Source organism: Syngnathus acus, chromosome 2 (genome assembly GCF_901709675.1).
Source record: "Syngnathus acus chromosome 2, fSynAcu1.2, whole genome shotgun sequence".
Classification (NCBI taxonomy): domain Eukaryota; kingdom Metazoa; phylum Chordata; class Actinopteri; order Syngnathiformes; family Syngnathidae; genus Syngnathus; species Syngnathus acus.
Window position 1 is genome coordinate 18,305,983 of NC_051088.1, and position 22,241 is coordinate 18,328,223.

General features: G+C 42.3%; 1 protein-coding gene across 6 annotated transcripts; it reads right to left on the reverse strand.

Annotated features, from left to right (window-relative positions):
- Nucleotides 1-8,309: 8,309 nt before the first annotated feature.
- Nucleotides 8,310-22,064, reverse strand: uckl1b (uridine-cytidine kinase 1-like 1b). 6 transcript variants are annotated; one of them, XM_037278016.1, is made up of 15 exons: nt 19,935-20,227; nt 17,039-17,232; nt 16,458-16,564; nt 14,852-15,022; nt 14,204-14,275; nt 13,858-14,047; nt 13,657-13,718; nt 11,438-11,457; nt 10,785-10,883; nt 10,609-10,702; nt 10,190-10,252; nt 9,979-10,107; nt 9,787-9,894; nt 9,558-9,714; nt 8,310-9,220 (listed from the first exon to the last, which is right to left on the reverse strand). In XM_037278016.1, exons 1-15 carry the CDS (start codon nt 20,000-20,002, stop codon nt 9,141-9,143), a joined length of 1,614 nt encoding a protein of 537 aa, XP_037133911.1. In that variant the 5' UTR covers nt 20,003-20,227; the 3' UTR covers nt 8,310-9,140. The 6 variants fall into 6 exon arrangements, with proteins under 6 accessions (XP_037133911.1, XP_037133949.1, XP_037133920.1 ...); XM_037278054.1 differs by lacking the exon at nt 19,935-20,227 and adding an exon at nt 21,964-22,064 and having other exon boundaries at nt 9,079-9,220; XM_037278025.1 differs by having other exon boundaries at nt 9,079-9,220; nt 9,985-10,107.
- Nucleotides 22,065-22,241: the final 177 nt, after the last annotated feature.

Consider the following 22,241-nt stretch of genomic DNA (forward strand, 5'->3'; position numbering starts at 1 on the left):
TTTCTGCAGGGATTGTTGAATGTTGAGTAGGTGGATGGGTGTGTGACACACACACACACAGAAGGAAAAGGTCAAAGGTGAAAGAAACTGATAACCCACGTTTGGCATCATGTGCTCGCTTGTTTTCCCTGTGAGCCACTTGTAATGTTTTGACTTAATTTGTGTCTACTCAGCAGCTTTGTTTTGGGTGAATAGGTTCTCAGAGGCCCACCCTACTCCCACCCTGCATCCACAGGTCGCTGGTCCCCCCCCCCACACACACACACCCCACCGCTCACCTCAACAGTTCCTCTAATTTGCTTTGGAAATTTTTTCTCTATACACCATCTTCCCTCCCTTCAGCGATATGTTTTGTTTGTTGTTGCACGCGTTTCAACAGCCTAGATGGAAAGGTCTGAAAACACCAAACACCCAAGTGCTGCACTTGCGTGCTTTTTCAAAATGACGATTTAACAACGATGGCCTTGGGGGGGGAAACAAGTCATACACAAAACCCACATAAAGAAGATGTGGATTACACACGCACACACAAACACACAACGCAGACTTGCCAACCTGACAAATGTGTTAAATGAGATCTGCAAGTGAGGCTACAGTCGTTGTTTGTAATACATCTGCGGGAAACGAGATTCCTTTCCAAGAACGTGTGTGTGTTGTGTGTTTGCGTGTGTGTGTGTGTGTGTGTGTGCGTGCTAGACAGTGAGACAAATGGTGGAGCTTACAGTAAATGGAGACATTTACGAAAGCAGCGGACAGACAGACACAAACACAGCGATCAAAGAGGTTGGAGCATTACAGCACACTGGGGAGCGCAAAGAGGCGAGAGGATGGGAGTGAAGGTGAATAGAAACCCAGATCAATACGCCATCCAAGAGCTGCTTCACGCCAGCTGTAGAACTGACAAAACCCAGACGGGGGAGCAAGGGGAAAGTGGGTCGGCGGGATGGAGAGGGCCGGGGCGGCTAGCGGAGCATAAAGTTGCAGACTTGTGAGACCTGATGACCTCTCGGTGAGGAGGAGTGTGACGAGTGCGGGGTAGGGAACGTCGGAGGGTAGTTTGTCTTGAGGGTGTTATTGATTTGACCAACAACAAACGGGGGATGGGAGAAAGTGCAATGAACAGGGTCAGAAGGGTTGGGGGAAGGGAGGGGGTCAACTGACCATGCAAGGACAGTTTTGGCTGATGCGTACAACTCACCTATCACAGTACAAAACACAACAAATGGACATGTTTTGTATTTAGACAGAGGACATCACGTTGTCGTTGTATGTCAAAGGTCACTATTTACAATATCTAAGAATGAAATGTTGTGTAATAATGAAATTTGAGGCCAGGTATGATGTGGTTTAGTTTCCTGATCTAAGTGGTGTTGCCTATATCACAGTGTGCATAATTAGGCAGGTGTTTTTTTTCCTCAGGCAAAATGCGGGGGAAAAGACATTTAAGTGACTCTGAAAAGTCAAAAATTCAGAGTGATGCGGCACTCTTGAAATTGCTAAGATATTGTGGTGTGATCACAGAACCATCAAATGTATCATTGTCAACAATGTCGCAAGAAACGTGTTAAGGAAAAAAAAGACGCAAATAAAATACCAAAGATTTGAGAAAACAAACATGAAACTACCAGGAATCCATGATCCTCCAGTGCTATGTCAAGACTGGGCCAGGAGATATCAGAATCCACATTTTTCAAACATCTTATGGACTGATGGGACTTTTGACGGACCACCTGGACCCGAGGCTGGATCAGTAACGGCCACAGAGCTTCATTTCAAATCAGACGCCACCAAGATACTGGTATGGGCTGGTATTATTTAAGATGAGCTGGTTGGACCATTTTGAGTTAAAGGTGGGTTTAAAATTAACTCTAAAAACAAAACAATTACTTCAAATTTTCTTTTTTTTTTTTAACTTTAATTGCATACTAATTCTGCACAGAAATTTTAGTTGCCTAAAAATTGTGCATATATAAACATGTTCTTGAATCTCACTTTTACTCACTTGAATATTCATATTTGGGGTTTATTAACATTTTGGTTGACCGAGAGCACTGTAGTTGTTCAAAAACCAAAATGAATCCTCAAAAATGCAATTTTGCCTTCTAATTGTGCACACAGAGGAGTGATATTGACCCACACAAGCTGGAAGAGTTAAAGCTATGTGCGTCTTTGCTTGGTGTCCGCACTCTCTCGTTCTGTTCACACGCGTATACACACATGCATGCACACAGACACTCTTTTTCTTCAGCCTCTTCACAGTCCAGATGGCCTTGCTGCCCCCACACTGGCTCACTCCCCTACATTCACTCACTCTGTGCACCCCTCCCTTCTCCTTCCCCGATGGGAACATGCCCCCCATACCCACTGCGCAAAACGAAGCATGATCAGTATCGCGTTCACCTACAGTAGACACTTTATTAGGCACATCAGGACAATCTCACTCCAAGAGGTGTAGGACAAATCAAAACACATTGACAGCAATGTTGAGAATGATTTTCTTTTTCTGACCTCAGTGACAGCTTAGGGGTCAAAATAATTTGCAATAAATTATATTTTTATTACTCCTGTAAAGCAAATTTAAAGAGGAAATCAAGTCCCAAATTTTCTTTATAATAATATATTGTATGTGCCCCCATTCTGATTAATGTTTGTGAAATATGAGTTAAACAACAAAACTCACCCGTTTTTGTCCATTTCAGAGGTGGCCATTTTGCCACCTGTTGTCAACTGAAAAGGACATTACAGTTGCCAGGTCTCAGGTCACAACCAAGCAGAGCTCACCAGTTATCTAAATCTGAGCCGTGATTGGTTGCAACCTGGCAACTGTAATGTCATTTGCGGTCGACAGCAAGTGGCAAAATGGCTGCCCTCTGAGATGGATAAAAACAGGGGGATTGTGTCCAATGTAAGGGGCCCCTGGAGCCAAACAAGTTTGAGAACCCTTGCCTTAAATCATGAAAAGTGGCAAAATGGACTCCCCGTGTCTTTTCTCAAAGGGGGACTGCAGCCAGTCGACTGCACTCACTCGACTGCCTGCATGACTCTGCTGTTGCTAACCAGAAACCAAGATCTTCAGAGAGCCCGTCCTTCATAAGAATGTGGTAATGGGACGTACTCGTGCACAGTGACATGCCTACACACACACATCAGAAAACCCGATTTTATAAGTTGGCCTCGGAGGTTGTCAAGGCAGAAAGGCTCAGAAGAAGGATGAGGTGTGAGGGTTGTATTGTTTGAGGGGTCATCAGAAAAATAATTCAGGATTACCTCTCACACGCACTACTCAAATGCTTTCACGCCGTGCTGAAATCCTTAATCGATTATATATACAAGACAGAAATATGCATTATTATTAGAGATCACAACATTTCAGTAAGTGTGTTGGTTAGCATTACAATAGTGGGTGAGAGAGTCTCTTCTGTAATCTTTTCAGTTTCTACATGTGAGATCGTTTCAGAAATGTGAGCGAGAGCGTTTCCATTTCTGAGTGTGAGAAGTGTGTGTTTGAGTGTTTCAAATCATTTCACTGGTGGGTCTGGGAGCTTTTCACTTTGTGTGCCTGTGAGAACATTTTAGTCGTATGCATTACGAGCGAGGAAAAAAATCAGTAATGTGTGAGAGGAGTGCAATGCTGCAAATGTGAGACCTGAAAAATCTCGTAGTATTTGTGAAGGCATTTCAGTTTTGTGTGTGTGAGAGAGGTAATCCTATCCCTGACGACCGCCCCAGATAGTATTGCTATTGGGTGTATAGTATATGATTGTGTTCTTTGGCAGGGGAAGCACAAATAGGGGCGAGTGTGTGTGTGCGTGCGTGTGTGTGTGTGGCAACGTGGGGGTTGAAGGCCAGGGGCGAAACGGGCGTGGTCAACGGTTGCTGCGTTCACAGGAAGTGGCAGGGTAGGGGAAAGGGGAAGTGAGCCACCCCCACACTGTTGCTCGCCTCCTCGGGGATGGAACAAAGTGACCTCAGCTCAAAGCTCCCTCCTGCCACACCTTCTTAACCCCCTTACGCACACACACACAAACACACACAAATGCCTGTTCTGAGACTTTGAAAAGTGTAATTTTATTTAGTAAGCAGAAGTCTTTTTTTCTATGATGCTACAAGAAGGAAACAAAGTTACACAATGACAACATTTTGATTAGTGTAATTAAAGTATAGAGTCAATAAACTGAGTTGATCCAAGTGTGAAATTATTAGAAAATGTTTCATATGATAAGATAATTGTGTCGTATGGGTGCAATTACGTTTTTTTGTCTGTGTGTTTATTATTCCGAATTCATAAACCAGCTTCAGACATTGAGCATTCATTTAGAAGAGCACTACTTATCTTTACTCTTTAGATTTTCAAGGATGAACATCCTGCTAATTTAATTTTTTATCCTGATCAGTATTATTTCAACACTATAATAAGAATTTGTAAAATGGACACACATTAGGTTTCCTAATGCTACATCCATACAATTAAAGATTAAGATATTTGTAAATTCAAATATTTTCAAATACAAATAAAAAGAGTCAGATTGTGGATGTAAATACTAAAAATGTTTGTACAATTTCAAATTAAAATCCAAAACGAAGCTCAGTGACAATTGTCCACACACTGGTTCGTGTGTGCGTTTCGCCACCTACTGGTAATATTTTTTCATGTTTTTTTTTCTTTTTTCTTCAGTCTTCAGGGCCTTTCTATGTTCAATAAGTATGCAAAAGAAATTCGACTTCCACACTGCAAGTATAGATACTTACTGAAAAAGAGACTGATTCATCTTAAAGTCATTTGATTTGAAGAGGGCTGGTTGAAAAAAAAAATGCAGATGTACTATATTTGGCAAATATGTTTATGTACACAGCCGTTCAAAGGTTTGGGGTCACCCAGGCAATTTAGTGTATTCCATTAAAACTAACATACTTGCACAAGGGGTTTCAAAGGGTTTCCAATCATCCATTAGCTTTCTTCCATAATTAGAAAACACAATGAACACTGGAGTGGTGGTTGCTGGAAATGGGCCTTTATACATCTTTGTAGATCTTGCATTTAAAAAACAGACGTCTGCAGCTAGAATAGTCAGTTACCACATTAACCATGTATAGAGTGTATTCCTGATTAATTTAATGTTATACTCGTTGAGAAAATAGCCATTTCTAAGTGACCCCAAACTTTTGAACGGTACTGTAAGTGAACAATTTTGTAAGCCAAATAAAAGGCAGTGGTATGAATGGACAGAAATGTGGAGTAGCAGCAGTAGGCACCATTGTATTTGTTCTGAACTGTAAAATTTTAAATTAAAAAGTCATCAGACAAATAAATACTCAAGTAAAGCACAGATACTGAAAATCCATTCATCTACGTACAATATCTGAAAATATGAAGTACTTTACTGTCCAATCAGAAGGCATGTTGTCTAAGAGAGTTGCTATTTGATGGACTGACAAACCTGAGAATGAGACTGAAACAAAACCATTCTAAAGTCGGTTAGTCCAAGAAAGAACCACTCGGCTGCATCCTTCTCACAGAAAATTGCCGGCTCAAAGGTCAAATGTCGAAAAAAAAAAAAGACAAAGAAATTCTTCCTTTGGAACCCATTTTCACAAATAAAGTAAATAGATAAACATACGGGACTAATATACTACCGTGAACTACTTATGTCTTTTTTTGCTGCCCAAGTGACTCCAATTACAGGAGACAAATTCCTTGAGTGTGTTTGCATGGATCAGTGGTTATCCGGCATGATTGTGAGATTTTTATTAGGCCCAGTTTAACTACAGTTCGTTAGCCAGCTATGTATCTAGTCCTATAATTAACAGAAAAGCTCGGAGCCGTTATTTTCATTGCCGAGCTTGGAGGGAATGCCGCCGCCGCCGCCCCCCCCCCCCCCAGCCACCTAAGGGGAGCCTCGGAGGCTTGCTAGCTCACAAACTATGGTGCCTCTCAATACAGCAACAACCTGGCGGGTTATTTTCCAACCAGTGGAGGCTTTGAATAGATCCATTTTGACGGCTCATTGATGTTTTTTATGCCTATCTGTTGTCACATAACGTGATTCTTAGGATCAGGTCATTGTCTAGCTTATGCAGACCTCGTTGATCATTTGAATCAGATGTGTGACGGTAGGGAGACATGGAAAAAAATCCCAGAAACCCAGGGCCCGAGGTCTCGGATTTAAGATCCCTGCTAAACAAAGAAGAATCAATTTTTCAGTGGACACACCAAAAGCGTTTTAGACAATGGCTTGATATTTCACCTTTTTTTTTTGTATTTAAAAAAAAAACCTCATTTTTGATGAACACTTAGATAAAGGGTGTCTTTCTTCCTCAGGGCCACATACAGAAAACAGAAGGAAGTAAGGGCCATTGTTACATCATTATAATTACTCATAAAATGTCTTTCACAAATTGGACCTTGATATGGAGTAAAAAAGTGAATCAACAGATCGTGATTCACACTATTGTTATTTGTCCGGGCGTTTATTATAAATAGAAACATTGTTGCTACTTCAAATGTCTAATTTGCTGCTGTTGTCAGAATATATGAAGCGTATCTCCATCCACTTCCATTTGACTTTTCCCCCAGGCGAATATTGACTCTTTCTAATGAGAGAAATGTGTGAAGCGTTCAATCAATCCATGATGAGCCGGTTTTGGGAAATAGCTCTTAGAAAGTGAAGATAAAAGGTTTACTCACTCCTCTGCTCCTATGTGAAGGTTGTGGACAGCATGCAGGTGGACCGGCTAAGCAGTGGGCCTATTTTGAGAAGAACATTTAAGAATGACAGCCGAACTAATTGAAGAAGAATATACAATGCACCACGCCTACGTCACTACCAATGGGGATGTAGTACTTCTCACACACATACTTGAGTGTCTTCCTGTTGGTTTCACTGCTGGTGCTAAATTTTCCACTGACACTATTATTCAATGTTGTTCTCAAGAAACAGAAATTTAAATGCTGCTCTATCTATTAAGCTCGAGAAGCATTTTTGTCATTTCTGTTGAGGGAGTCTTAGAAAAAAGGATTATTAAAAAAATAATAAAAAAGGCACAGCACATTTTGATCATTTCCACGCTCACATCTTCTGACAGCTGAAGAGAAGCAGGCAAACGGGCCCACTGATATTCTTAGCTCCCCTCACGTCTTTTGACTGTCCTTCACAAACGCGTACACAGCTTCGTCCTCCCCCTTCCAATCGGTGCTTCTTGTAAGTCTGACAGGGTTCTGCTTTGTAATTGTCCATCAGGCTCATCAGACGGGCGTCAATCATACTTCTTCTTGACAGCTGTCATTGGGCGTTACGGAAAGTGATGGAAGATATCAAGGTTACTTTCCACGAGATGAGGACAACCACAACATCCTTCCTGATATCAAGGGTCTTTTTTTAGTTGGTACGAAGTGTGAGATAAAGGTGAAAATAGGTACGGTGATTTTCCTTTTTAGAGATTTTGCTTGATGTTTGTTCTATTGGTAAGTTACAATTGTTTATGAGTCAGTCAGGCAGTGGGTCACGCTTGATTACCGATAAAAAAATATATAAATTTTCAAATAAGTAGTTTTAGCAATAAAACCACTTTTACAATGTTAAGAAAAGGACAAAATATACAGGGGGAAAAATTCTGCACACCTTGTTGCCCAATCTATGAAAAACATCGGTAAAAAGGAGGCAAGCCACACTTGTTGGTTTCTAAAATAATATGCAATACAGTATGACATCATCAAAAACATTTAACAAAACAATCCTTCTCAAGCTTTGACCTAAATATAAAAGCATTGGTGTAATTGTGATAATTAAACTTACCTCTAGGAACTCACAAACAAGAAGTTTATTTTTACGTTAGTGCAATAATTAAAAAAAAAAAAGAATAAATGCACGTATTCCAGAATAAAAGGTAAAACATGAGAATAAAGTTGCATTTTCAATCATTATCTTTTTTGTCCTAATGGCAGTGAGCGCTCCTAGCACACGAACATTACAAACCCTTTTTTTTTTTTATAAAGATCCCGAATCGGGTTAGAACCCTCATTTTAATCAGGCACAGCATTACAGGACAGCTTAAAAATGATTTTAATTGCCTTGCTTGTGGATATTGTCATTCAGCCAAGACGTTTCTTTCTCAAGGCATTGAATCGATCACAATTGGACTCCTCTGTGTCTGTTTTTTTCTAAAGAAGCCTTGTTACAAGACCTTATGAAGGACTCTCTCTGATGAGGCAAAATTTATTTGAATAACATCGCTATTAAAAACTGCCTGTTCCTGGACAGGGAGCAAAACTACATTTGGGTAATACCAATGAAAGACACTGCTAGAAAAGGTTTAAAACAACTGCATATTTATTGAACATATACAAAAAACATGCAGCTTAACTTGTAAACAAAACAGTGCAAAGGCAACGGCATAAGTTGACAAGCCACCACTTGCATTCAGCAACTAAACTTTTACAGTGTCCTATAAGGAGGAGAGCAATGAAGTTCAAAAGGACATTGAAAAAGAGGCATTACTAGAGTAACCTGGTTTGTAATATCTATTTTTAATCCAACATCTTAAAAAAACGGAGCCTATATTTTTAATACTAAAAGTGTTTGTTTTTTACTCAGGTACGAACCAGGCACGCGAGGCCAAAAACACAATGGGGCTGAAATGTGTTTGACACACTCTGAATTCAATCTAACAGCCTGCTGGTCAGACAGTTTGCAGAAAGGCAGACGTCTGGGTGTATTACGCTTTCAGCTGTTTTCACGCCCCAGAGAGAAAGAAGGGGAAAAAATACACCTACACATTTTCCGGTTGAATGGTCGTTTCACAAGTGCATGTGATGAAAGTTGAGTTTGTGTACTGATTCAACTGCACGTGACTGATGAAGGCAGACCCCCCCCCCCCTTTTTTTTTTGTACAAGTTCACATTCAGTGTCGTCCACAGTATGAGGCTTTTAAGGCGCAAATTGCACATGGACCAAGCTATTAACATACTGTACAAAAATATCTTTAACTTCATAACACGAGTTCAGGAAGAATAAAATAATTTAAACATTTTAATGGTGCGAGTGTACAGTGCGATTGTTTTGCTCTGGGCCCCGCAGAGGCTTCAAAGTTGTTCTTCGTGGGCCACCTGATGAACAAGTTCACAGCCACTGACTCATGTCAAATCAGTAACTAGGCTCATCTATCTCGTCGTCGCTCCAGTCAGGAGGTGCATCAGTTCCAAAATATCTATCCCCAAAATTTCCTACCGAAAAGAAAAATGTAAAACGATAGTCACATGAGAACGAACTGTTGTAACGCCTTTGTGCATCCAGTAAATATCATAAGGAGGAAATGTTACAGCGCCACCTGCAATAGGTATAAATTCATGAGCTAATATATATATATATATATATATATATATATATATATATATTTTTTTTTTATAAAATGACAATGTGGCAAGTATCAAAGAGTACCGAAAGTATACTGGAAATACCCGCAAAAAAGTGACACTGCAGAGGGCTGGGGTGCAAACAATGTGCTACTCTTTACCATAGGAAGGTTATTTAGTTACTTCACATTCTCTGTAGGATGCTTACCGATGCCAGGTATGATGTGGAAGAGATCGTTGACCTTCTTGTCTACGGCCGTGGTGATGATCTTGACCTGCGGGAAGGCGTAGGCCACCGAGTGCACTCCCATTTCGGCCATTAGCAGAGACACCAGAAGGATTTTATCCTCTTGTACATCATGGTCCTGAAACAGAAAGGTCAGTTGAGGTGTGGTGTCTCAACATGTCTAAAAATGGAAATACAAATGCATACGCACCAGCAGCACTCGAACGGCCATCATGGCTGCGGCGCCAGTGGACACGGTGCAGTCCATCAGAATGACGTGATCTTCGCTTATGTCTTTGGGGAGACGCAGGTAATGAAGCTGAGCAAGAAACAAAGTATGAATTGATGCCATAATATTCCGCATTGTTTAGATGGCTGTCTCCAGTATCCTATTGTTTTAAACCTGGACCTCAGGTTCTCCTGTGTCCTGGTTGGTCTGGATGAGGATTTTGCCGATGCGGACATCTTTGCAAACGGCCCTTAGAGCGGGCTCCATGGTTTCTCCTGCCCGCAAAATGGACACGCCGGTGATCTGCAAAGAAATAAGAAAAAGAATTACAGAGTGATTCGTCGACTTTATGGAGAAAACCAAAAGGATTTGAGAAAAACATTACCCTCTTCCCGTGGAAACGCCTGCCTTCGTAGTCCTCTCCCTGGGGTGTCTGGACGACGTGGACCTGTGAAAGCATCAATATGAAATGATTGCTCAAGGCAACCCCAACAGTAGTCAATCAGTCTCCAACAGTCATCTTGTTATTTTAATTTGTTCACAGCAAGAGTCCCTGTGAACTTGTGGCCCGACAGGACGATCACCCAGAAAGGCTTAAGAACCTGCTAACACAAACCTGCAAATGGGCAAAAATGGAGGAAATGTTCCCACTCAAGTGTTACTATTCTATATTTTGTGAAAGTATAACATTATGGAGCGATATTTTTCTTATTAACCTTACACTTTCTTTGCTCTGGCTCCTCGGTGTCAAGTCTGTATTGATTCCGAATGAATGAATCAACCGTGTATCTTGAGCTTAAGCACCTGTGATGGCAGGAAGGAGAGCGCTCGCTCAATCAACAGACGCATCAACCTCTTGGAGTAAAAGATGAACTCATCCCGGCTGGTTTCCTTGTTCCTATAGGAAGAGGTGACAAGTGTACATGTTATGTCCACACAGGCATTTTGATTGCGGCGGAAAACGGTTTCCTTGATTGTACCTGATGATGGTGTGCATGCCTTTGACCTGGGGTGTACTCTCCAGAACGCTGAGCGTCTGCGGAAGCGGTTGCGCTTGGTGTGCAGAAGCCAGGGCTGCCCTGTCCCCACAGCAATAAATAAATGGTGGTGGTGGGGGGGATAAGAGGTGCAGGGAAGAAAAAAAAAAAAGAGTGGGCATCAGCACCATCCAATGTGCAAGTTCATAAATGCAAACACACGCACAGAAACTTGTAAGTAGTGTGAATGCAAGGAGGCATGAAAAAAAAATCACAAACAGCTGTAGGATTGCAAAAGCAGAAAGGCAAAAGAGCAGAGCAAAGCACACAGTGTCCTTGTTAGAGTCATTTGGTAGAAAATTACAACAGAATAGAGACCATGATAATTGTATAGTCTATAAAGTGGATGCTTTCTGTTTGACAGCATTTGGTCTCGGTGAATTGTAATAATTTTCCAAGATTACTACACACACACATATAGTAACTACGCAGGTTTTGCATATAGAAACTGTTAGCCGAGGGGGTTACCCTTTGGCTGCAAACTGAACACACACGGTTACAAGTAGTGATGCAGTCGTGGCTCTAAAATGCTACAGCCAAATTTGTCACTTTAGCCGGATGCAAAGAAAAACAGAAATCATAGCAAATCTGCTCACATATCCCAGCGAAGTTTCCTCTATGGGGAATTTTCGATGAAACACAATGACGACAACGGAGGGGACGCAGACAGATGGAGAACAGAAGATGAGAGAAACGAAAGGGCACAACATCAGGCTGGATGAATGGACGAAGGGCCAATCTGAAAGCTACGTGTTTCCAATGGCCGTCCGTCTATCTGTCGAGATAACTTGTGCATCGACTCCGTGCATATGCGTGGGTGGTACACGAGCTAGCGTGGCCCGTATTTCACCAAAGTCTACAGTCGTGGAAGTTGATATTTCATTTCACTTCCTTTGTGTATATATCGGTCTGTGATTCTGTGGCCCGACGTTCAATGGAAAGAGAAAAAAAAAGCTAGCGCACTGCATGCAGTAAGGGCAACTTGGTGGCTGCTAATGTGTGCAACTGCAGCACTGCCACACGTTTTATTGATCTATTTCTTAGAGTCGCCCTCACCCCTGTCGCCAGAGAGAGGAGGGGTCAAACATTCTGCTCTTGACTAATTCTCTCGACAGAAGGCAGCAAGAGTGTGCGAGAGTTGTCATTTCTTGAAAAGAGGGAAAAGCAACATCCTGACATGAAATGCTGGCTGCTCCACATTCACCTCACCACCCACTTTCGAGGTAATGTCAATTCTCCAATTGCTTTTCTTAAAGGTCCCATGCCATCAAAATGCGTCCCTCCCCCAACTGTTTTCTACATCAAATTGGTCAAAATGAGTTATTTATGTGGTTTGTCAATTGTATGCGATACCCGTTAAAAAGACCGAAGGCTTGCAAAATGAGCGCATCAGAGTTTGGTGCCGTTGAGACAGAGATCGATTGGTTAATCATTATTCAAGTACCTGCCCACTTTTTGACTGAATGGCTGCACACTTGCAGCTTAAAGCAAAGCCAAAACTTTGTCTCAAGTGCTAACTTCGAAGGGCAAACATTTTTTAACCAGAATTGTGTTGTCTTTGGGTGCATATGGTGGAGGAAGGCTTTGTAAATGTGAGCTTTCGCGATATATTTCTGAATTTTAAGCAAGCGTGTTTTACGACATAACTTTTAGAATTCAGGATGAACCTAAGGATGGAAGCTTGCAGTCATTGTTCGAAAAATATATGTTCGTGAATCACAGGTTATATTCAAGTGAATGGCCTGCACAATCCCAGCCCGTCGGCCTTTGATCCCTGCCAACGCGATGTGTCGCATTTCACGTCGGGACACTTACAACAAATGATCTTGCAAATTTCATAAAAGGAATTGCCATGGGACCTTTAACACAATTTGGGAACAGTTTTGCGCCCTTATTAATTTGAATTGGCCGGGTCTACAATTGTGGTGCTTGGTGATGTCACACGGCAGCCAGCAAACGGGTGAAGGCGGAAGAGCTTGGCTGCTTCCCTCTCTTTTCCACCGCCTTGCAGTAAGAGAATGCAGCAGCAGTCGGGGGAAGAGGGGCGGATATGTTGAGGAAAGGATGGATGACAGATAGGATTAAAGGCCACTCTACCTGACGCTGAGCTCGCGCTGTGAGCCGTGGAAGGTGGTGGGATGACGGTGTGGTGGGAAAAGAGTGGGAGAGCAATTCATTGTGAGTGTGCAAGTGCACATGTGGGTAGAAAGGAACAATAAAAGCGTAATGTGCCTCGACAATAGAATGAGACCGTGTGATAGAATTTCAAACAAAGTTGTATGAGGACACTGCTCCTAATTACGGACATTATGTTTCCACATAATGGACTAATATTTCTATTATGTGGAAACAATAAGGAGCCATTACGAATAACGACATTCAAAATAAGTCTGATAATTCACAAGGATACCCTATTAAATGCAGCCCATCTTCTAACCACTAGAGGGAGTACTAGAGCGAGGCAAGCAGGCTCAAATACAGTACTGTACATCGACAGGAGTGAGGAGAAAGGCCTTAACCTGGATTCATTCTTCATCAGGGTTGGGCAGGACCCCTGTGTTCACTTCAAACATATCATCATACCAAGCCATTCTGTACTTTTTTTTTTTAACATCTAACTTTGCGAAAATGTTGGAGAAAGGTTATTTTTTACTCGAGGGCGCTGATGTGTTTGGTATGGAAGAATTTGACAGGCCCTAAACATAGTAAATAACACTACCAAGGAGGAGGGCCCAAGTCTCAACTCACACACTTATAATTAACTGGCATGATGCGTCTTCTGCGTGTACTTGCTTTAGGTCAAGAACTTTCTCACCTCCTCCAGCTGACTGTGGACGTGCTGCACTATCAAATCAATGGCCACCATGTTCCCGCCACCTGATGGAATAACAGAAATCCAAGTTGATATCAATAATGGGGAAATAACTTCCAAAGCAACTTCTTGTTGGGTGTCCATCCCTTTACTGTTCACAGTAAGTCATGCAATCAATGGCGTGTGGGTGGACGGCATACGTACCCCGAGGCACCACAATATCAGCCAGACGCATGGTTGGTTCGATGTACTGCTCAAAGGATGGCTTGACAAACTTATTGTACTGTTTGATGACACCCTCGATGTCCCGGCCTCGCTCGGTGATGTCCCTCCTCAGCCGACGCACGAGACGGATATCTGAGTCCGTGTCGACAAAAATCTTCATGTCCAGCAACTTCACAGGAAAATGAAAAGTGTTTCGGTTAAAATCATTTGCTCTGTATACTGTGGCAGGCACGGTATTTGATGGCACAGGTGAATTCAATAGGAGGGCAAAAAAAAGCCAACTTGATCAGATTATGTTATTGGACAACAACAACACTGAACTTACCTTCAAGAGGTCTTTATCGACAAAGGCCATGATCCCTTCAAAGATGATCACACTGGCTCCATACACTGTTTTCTGTGGTGGATACATTTGTAAAAATATTAAGGATGCAGTAAAAGTACGTACTTCCTTGTACTGGCACACGTACGTGTTTATGTGACGACATCAGCAGATCAGCGGAGTTATTTTAGTTTTGGGCCATGTATGTGGGAACCAATTTAACTTTTACACTCCGGAAAATTACATTCAAATATGTGCTTATTCAAGCCTCCAAAATTCCTTCACCATCGAGGACGTAAAAGCACTTTAATATTTGGGCATTATCACCTGCAAGTGTCTACGCATAAATGGGCTACGAATCAGATAAAGATGAAATTTAAAAAATGTCCTTGCGACAAGAAAAAAAATAGTAAAACTATAGGTGAACGTCTAGACGGCATTTTGTGAGCACTTCTTCAAACTTGAACAAACCCTGATGAGAATGTGCCTTTTGCTAACTACGCCAACAGTGTTGGAATTGTTTGCCTCTAAAATTTTGGAGGTGCTATCATTCTCTTTTGGGGAGCTTTAACACCCCAGCAAATGGGCTAGACACGTCTGTGGTGCAATCATTCTGACAGGCTGTTGATTATTTGGTACGTTCATACTGACCCACTCCTTCTGTCTCCCGTGAGTTGTGAAATCATACACGGGGATTTTCACACTCTTGCCCTGCTTGAGCTTTCGCAGCGTGTGCGTCAGCAAATCAAAGTCGAAGGCATCGGGGTGGTCAAAGTTATAATCGTTACTGGCAGCCCGCATCTGTTGTTCTGAGGAGAGGACCTGAGGGAAAGCATCAGATTCACGTTTCATAAATAATGCAGCTATAGCATTGTTGCATAAATGCAATCATTATCATATCATTTGATCAATAATGGTAAAGACGTTCATTCAAATCGTAGAATTTTACTGACATGAGTATTTGAATGATTGACAGTAATATAAAAAAGATAACGGTAAAAAAATTATTTCGAAATATCTTAACCTGGTCTTCATGTTGAAATTTCATGGTTTGTCAAATGTTTTCTGAAGATGATTTTATAAATCAGATAAGAAAAATTCATATATCTGAAGATGCTTTTTTTGATGAAAACGAGCACGCATCTTAAGAGCTGCATTTTTTTGGGGGGTGCATTTGCAAATGGTCCTTAAGTCGCTGAAGTAGTGCTGAAACAACAAAACATAACAGTGATAAAAATCGCTAATTAAAAGTGTTGGCAATGAATTTTATTATCAATTTGTTGTTTCATTTATTTTCATTTAGCTGTTGTGCCTGATATTATCAGTCACCTGCTCTGTTGCTATGGGACCCAGAGCCTGCACTCAATTACATATTTATGTCTCCAAACTAAACAGGAAGGCCACAAATGATTCCTAAATCGACAGCTAGACGCCCCAGGATCCACCCGGCCGGTTAGATGGCTGTGAATGTGGCATCCGGACCCGGATATTTATTTATTTAAATTAAAAAGATGCAAACTGACTCTCGTCACAGACAGGATTCCGCCAAATAGGTTTAAGAAATCTTGTTCCAATTACATTTGCAATGTGCTCGTGGGGTATGACAAACAGTTCATTTCAAACAAGGCATTCTTGCCCACAGATTCAAGTTCAAGAGCAAAAGAAGTGAGTAGAACTAAAATTAAATGTACCACGGTGACCTTTGCACCAGGTGGTCAAACACTAAAACGTTATTTGGACACTGAGACGTCTCTAAGAAAATGAATGACATAATTGTATACTCCTCTGCGTGATAAATCTAATAAACATGCGAATTTAAACTCAAAACAGATTTCAGAAACATTTTAGAGCTCAACTCCTGGACACGGCAGTGTGGAAATTGGCACTTGTGCCGGCCGGATTCCAGCGCCGCTGATCACAGTGACAAGATTACATAACCACAGTGGGCGGGTACATGGAGAAGCAGGAGCAATGGGCTTCCTCACAACACTTTGCCCTCCTTAAGACACTTCTGAGCTCTAATATTGAATCCTTCCCTTCAGACGGAATCACTCAGGGAACCAAAAGCAAAGAGTTCTTCTCTTTGATCCACAATAAATGACTGCACTAAATTGTCGCTTCGGTGCTCGCTAACCAGTTTGACCAGACAGAGATTAAATAAAAAACGAGACAGTGGAAAAACCGGGTTGTCATCTGAGGGGCCATGCTGAGACAGCCATGTTAAATATTGACATAGTGTCAGCGAGCTTTTGCATACCTTGTAAAAGGAGTCCATGGAAAGGAGGACAACCCAAGGAACGTCGAGCGCTTCGATGATTTTTCTAGCAACGGTCGTCTTTCCCGAAGCACTGCCGCCGCACAGACCTGTCGCACAATGTTGACATCATAACGGTGGACGCAATTTTGTATTTTGTTGCGTTAATTAATAGACAGTAGCACACAATTGCACCACTGTAGATAGCTTCATGTGAGAGTTTGAAAGGCAGGCTAAAGCTGAGACGATGGATTACTGAATAGCGCATGCTCAGAGAGAAGGGAAAAATATGGTGTAAAGACTATTTGGGTCTCATAGCGTTTCGCTACGACTTCATCTGAACAATAAACAGTATCGGGTTACATCAAGAGCAGCAACAATGGCTGGCTTTTCCCTTCACACAAAGACCCTTTCCCCTACCCTTCGACAAGCCCATTGTCTCAAGGACAAGTTATTGAACATGATCCTAAACAAGAATCAAAAACACAACTCTCTATGAGCAACCTTGGTTAATAAACACAAATATGTATACAGCAAACAATTAGTGGCGTTTCTTGACTATGCACACGCATGAATAATCCTACCAATGACAAAGGCCTCCTTGGACTGGGTGCCATGTTGGTTGTACCAGGGGGGACGCCCAGCCGTGTAGATGGTGCGCTTGGAGGTGCGGAGGAGAGGCGGCTCAGACTTGCACTGACTGGTGGTCCTTTTCCTCGGTGAAAGGCCCGTGCTCACCGAGGGGAGGAGGCGGTCCAGTGAGCCATCACCACTTCCGCTACAAACACAACAGAGCTCGTCACCATCACTCAGTCTGTGAAACATGTTTTGATGAGTTGAGAAAGTAATTAAGAGAAACTCTACACAAACACCGCCCCACCGGATCACCTAGCCGATGTGCCAACCACAAAAGACCCAAAATCAATAAAACAAGATCACAATATCACCCTCTTTATACTGTTCAGGCTGGCCACAGCAACACCACCATAAGTAGTAGTTTATCAAACGAATACCTGTGTAACAGTATCCTGTCAAATCTGATAGACAAAAGTGATAACGACTGGACATTGTTCGACAGATGGGTTTGCTACTTGGTTGGTGTATAACAAAGGCTTAAAATCCCAAGACAACCAGCTCGTCATGGTGTGACTGGTCACCATGTTAACAGTAAACAAGAGCCAGATGCGCTGAGTTACTGAGTATTGAGGGTTAATGTTTAGTTTTTACCAAGCTTTTGGCCAATCCAGTCTAACTCCAACAGGAGCCAAAGTACACAAAGTAACCCAAATCCATGACAACAGCTCAGCTGTTTGCGCGACTGAGTAATGTGCCTGTTGCATGCTGAGTAAGGTTACAATTGCTGGAAACCACAGTGTGTCGTCTCAAAAGGGTGTCACGAGCTATGATGTTGGTCGTTCAAGATTCAAATGCTACTCACTCACACTGCAACTAAGGATTTTTGGAATAACATATGAAGCTGATAGTTATGAATCGTAGACAACATTTTGTGCCCATCTCTATTCAAAAACACGTTTACAGGCACTTTAAATAACTTAAAAGTGCCTAAATCCTTGGCAGAAAAAAATAAATAAAAATCAACAGATGAATCGATTATTAAAATCAGCGTTAACTGCAGCTCGAGTTTAACGATTTCGAGAAACGATGAATCATTTCTCAAGAACATTCTTGATTAATTTAACAATCGATTGTTTGTCGATGAATCGATTAATTGTTGCATACTCAACACAAATACACACATGTACAAATAGTCGTAACGCTGACTTTCAGCAATTCACTTTTCTCAACTTGTTAGGCAGAACACTTACCACATTATCCGAGACATCCACACCTCACCCAATGAGTGCTGTAAAAAGCCATGTGCCATTGTTCCAAAAGACCGTCACTGTACAAATGTACTCGTAAGTGGCAACATGCCTTTACAGGTGGAATGCGAAGTGTTCAGAGGTGAAGAGCACAAGCATTTATCTTATCAGCGCGGGGTCACCGTAGCATGGACCCAGTAAGAGCGTACACGCAGCAACCACTTAGTGGGTTATCCGTTAAAACAAAACCGGAGTGCAATAAAAGATGAGCGTCACTGGTGAAAATGCTGAATCATGCACTTCTGTATTTGCACTCACTCGCTAGACAGTGTATACACTGATGAACTGAGAACGAGGGCAGGGGTACCTTGAAGCACAAATCTTACCCAAGGTCAACAGCATAGAACATTTCTAAATATAACGCAGCGTTGTATCGTTACTACCACACCTTTTGACGAGTTTCTTATTCAACTTATTGAGTCATCAATACATGAAGCAATGCAGACAAAAGGTAATACTTTTGATTTGGTACCATGTCGAGGCTTGTCAATCGCAACTGTAATGCTACTACCGTATACTACTGTTATGTCTGAGCACTATTATAAAATTTCAAGTCTTGTCTCATTGTCATCGTCATGACCCCAATCAAATTTATAGCAGCCGTATTATTAGTTCATCATAGCAGCCGTAATATTTGTTCATCAAACACTTCTGCATTGATTGCATTACCACCTCTGGCAACTGCTTCCTTTTCTTCTTACCCAGAGTTATTTTGTAAAAACATTTGACATTTGACCCAACTCTCTACTTACTGTTTTCTTTCACCTCCGCAGTCAGCACTATCGCTAAGCTGCATCCTATTCTCTGAGCATGTGATGCAGCAATCATAATACATGCATTTGTTATGTCACGCCTCCATTATTGTAGCGTACTTTTCTTATGTCCAGTACTAAAAGTCCCCGATACTAGCCAACTTACATTTGCTGCTGGTCCATTTGAGTTGCGATTTCAAGGTTCTGTTATCTACAATATATTACACGGCTTAGCGCCTTCTTATCTCTTTGACTTGGTGCCATATGTTCCGTCACAAAACGCTAGCCTTTTAGTAACCCCGTGAGGCAAAAAGAAGTCTGCAGGTTCGAGAGCATTTTCTCCAGACTCCAGAACTCTGGAATGCCTACCCACAAATATCAGAGCCTGTGTAGAACAGAATAGAATGCCTTTACTGTCATTGTACAACAGGTATACAATGAAATCGTGTCGGTGAAGCATTTCTATTTCGATCAGGCTTTTAATTCGGATAAATGCATCCATGAAAACATATCCAGTGAGAAGAAACAAAAATCCACTCACATACTCGAGGGCAACATGAGTCTCAAGCGCCACAACCAAGTATGTCAACAAACACCCAAAGAATGTGCAGAGCTCTTGAATGGGCTTTGGGATTTACAAAGAGTCATGTAGAACTCATTACACATGTGAGTGAGACAAATCCCATCGATTCATTTTCTAGACTGCTTAACCTGTTGGAAGTCCATAACACCTGGCATCGAGGCGACAACACCCTGGATTGGTCGCCAGCCAATCGCAGGGCACAAATAGAGAGAAACCTATTCACACTACAGCATTCCAAATGAATCCAATAAAGTGCACTTACCGGCCATCTGATGTCAGTATCCAGCAACCAGATATTCTGGCTCCTGAGTAATTCGGTAGAATGCTCATAGGTACTGTAGAGACGAGGGAGACTTCCACCACTTTAATTTAACTGCAGACGCCCACCCTCGCTTTCATATGTACAGTACATGCACACTCTGCTGCATTTGTGGTGAAACGTCAAATGTGAGCCACAGTGTGCAAAACAGGGTTGTAGGGGATCATCTTGGAGGAGAAACGAAACTTTACAACATGCTTTCCGTTTCCTTTCTCTTGGCCGGCGCGCTCGGGATCCAACCACGGCACCAGCAGCCACTTGCAGGCTCCACCTCCTCTCCTCCCCCTGCCCACCAACAGCGAATGCAAGAGGACGGATCCGCCCTTACGACTAACTTCATTAGGCGGTATTAATAGCGGCAGTTTTGCCAAAGAGTCTCCCGTCCGCGAGCGCGCTTACGTCACTCGCGAGTCATCTGTGGTTGACAGCGCGCGTGCACGGTGCAGCTGGGGCTGAAATAAGTAGCAGGAGGACTGAAAGGCTGGGGGCTAACAAGTAGGAACAAACAAGTTATTATTCTTGCCTAGCGTCTGAATACTCGGCAGCTTGGAGAAGGCCGAGTAGGGAGGGAGGGAGGGAAGCTTTGTTTTCCCCCTGCGGGGACTCCTGTGTCTCACAGTGCTTTACACCAGTCACACACACGCACGCACAAACACATTGCATGATGAAATCCACCCCGATCTTTCACAAGAGTCTCGCACGCTCTCGCAGACGCGCAGGCGCACACACTTCATAAACAGCATGATGAAATCCGACACTTCTCATCAGCTGACACCGCTCCTCTAGTCCCGCCCACTCCAGTCAAAACACAAACAAATCAATATGGTCACATCAGAGCTGTACTTAAGTAATTGCTTGGCAGCGTGGGGAAAAACTAACTTGTGACGTCATGTGATTTAAATCAGCATAAGCGGAAGAGCGTCTTTCATCTCGAATACTTGCAAATAAGTCACAAGAGCTGCTTCCTTACTAAAATGTCAAGTGTGAGCGCTGAGAGTCGCTGCAGTCCAAAATATCACACCAGACGGCGACGTTCAAATTCAATAATGCGTTATAAAGCTGAAATACCAACAACAGAAAGTAACTGAGGACTATTCTTCGGTCCCCATTGCACGTGTTAAACTCACTACTTGCAAAATAAACAATACTGGAAAAAAGCCCCTGGCAGTCTAGAAGGAAGTCATAGAACATAAAAGATAATTATAACTTATGTATTTAAAACAACTACATAGCCATCTATATTAATGCTACCATATGATGGGAAATTGACACAGGCTAGATATTGACATCTATGTGGCGGTGTTTTATTCCGAGGGTGCTGGGATATATTCACATCGTTCCCATTGATTTCAAAGCGGAACGGAAAATTACAGTCGTATCAGAAGGATCCATTATTCCTTTAAATGCGGTTGCTTTGATGATCAAAAACCTGAAAGCAAGCAAAACTCCTTCCCCTTGTGGAAATGGGATCGACGCCTCCCTGGGCACATGAAGGCAAGGAACACCATCTTGTGGCCAGTTGAGCATGAACAGAGTCAACTTGAGCGTTTCACTGACACATTCACATTTTGGAAAAACTAAATGTAGACGAAATCACTCCCAGTTCATTTAGTCACCACCGTTTAACCTTCAAATACAAGAGTTTATTCTGCTGAAACTTTCCCACGATATATAACGTTCCATCTTGTCATGGGGCTCTTCTCGGTTTGTTTTAAGAGATCAGGCAAAATCGACCATAACGACGGTTAAATAGATGCCATATTAATAGTTAAAAGCCGGTGTGGCGTCCATTATAAACAACGTCTTCACTGGTTGGAAGTAAACGTGCTCAGTTCTTACAGCCAACCATTGGCTCCTATGCCAGGTCCTAATTCTCTGATGACAACTGTTCGTGATTACTGCAGACGAATAAAGCCCTTGCCATCATTTCCCAGTTTGTAAAACGAGCGTCTTGAATCGATAGGTGTCTTACCTGTTTGAAGTTTTGTCGATCTCCTCCATTTTGGCGAGCCTTTCTTCCATGCTAGCACCAGACACTGCTAATCTGTTGACAATCTACGTTTTGCCGCGTAGCATGATGGGATATGAAGGCATCCAGTGTTTCAGTAAACTACAATGACAGCGGCACTCAATCCACGTTGCAATACAAGTCCCAGAATGCAACTGTGCGCTTCCGTTCGCCCACAAGCAGCATGGGCTCGCTGCACTGTCCGTTGCAGTGCCTGGCTTGAAACCTTGTGACTTTACCAA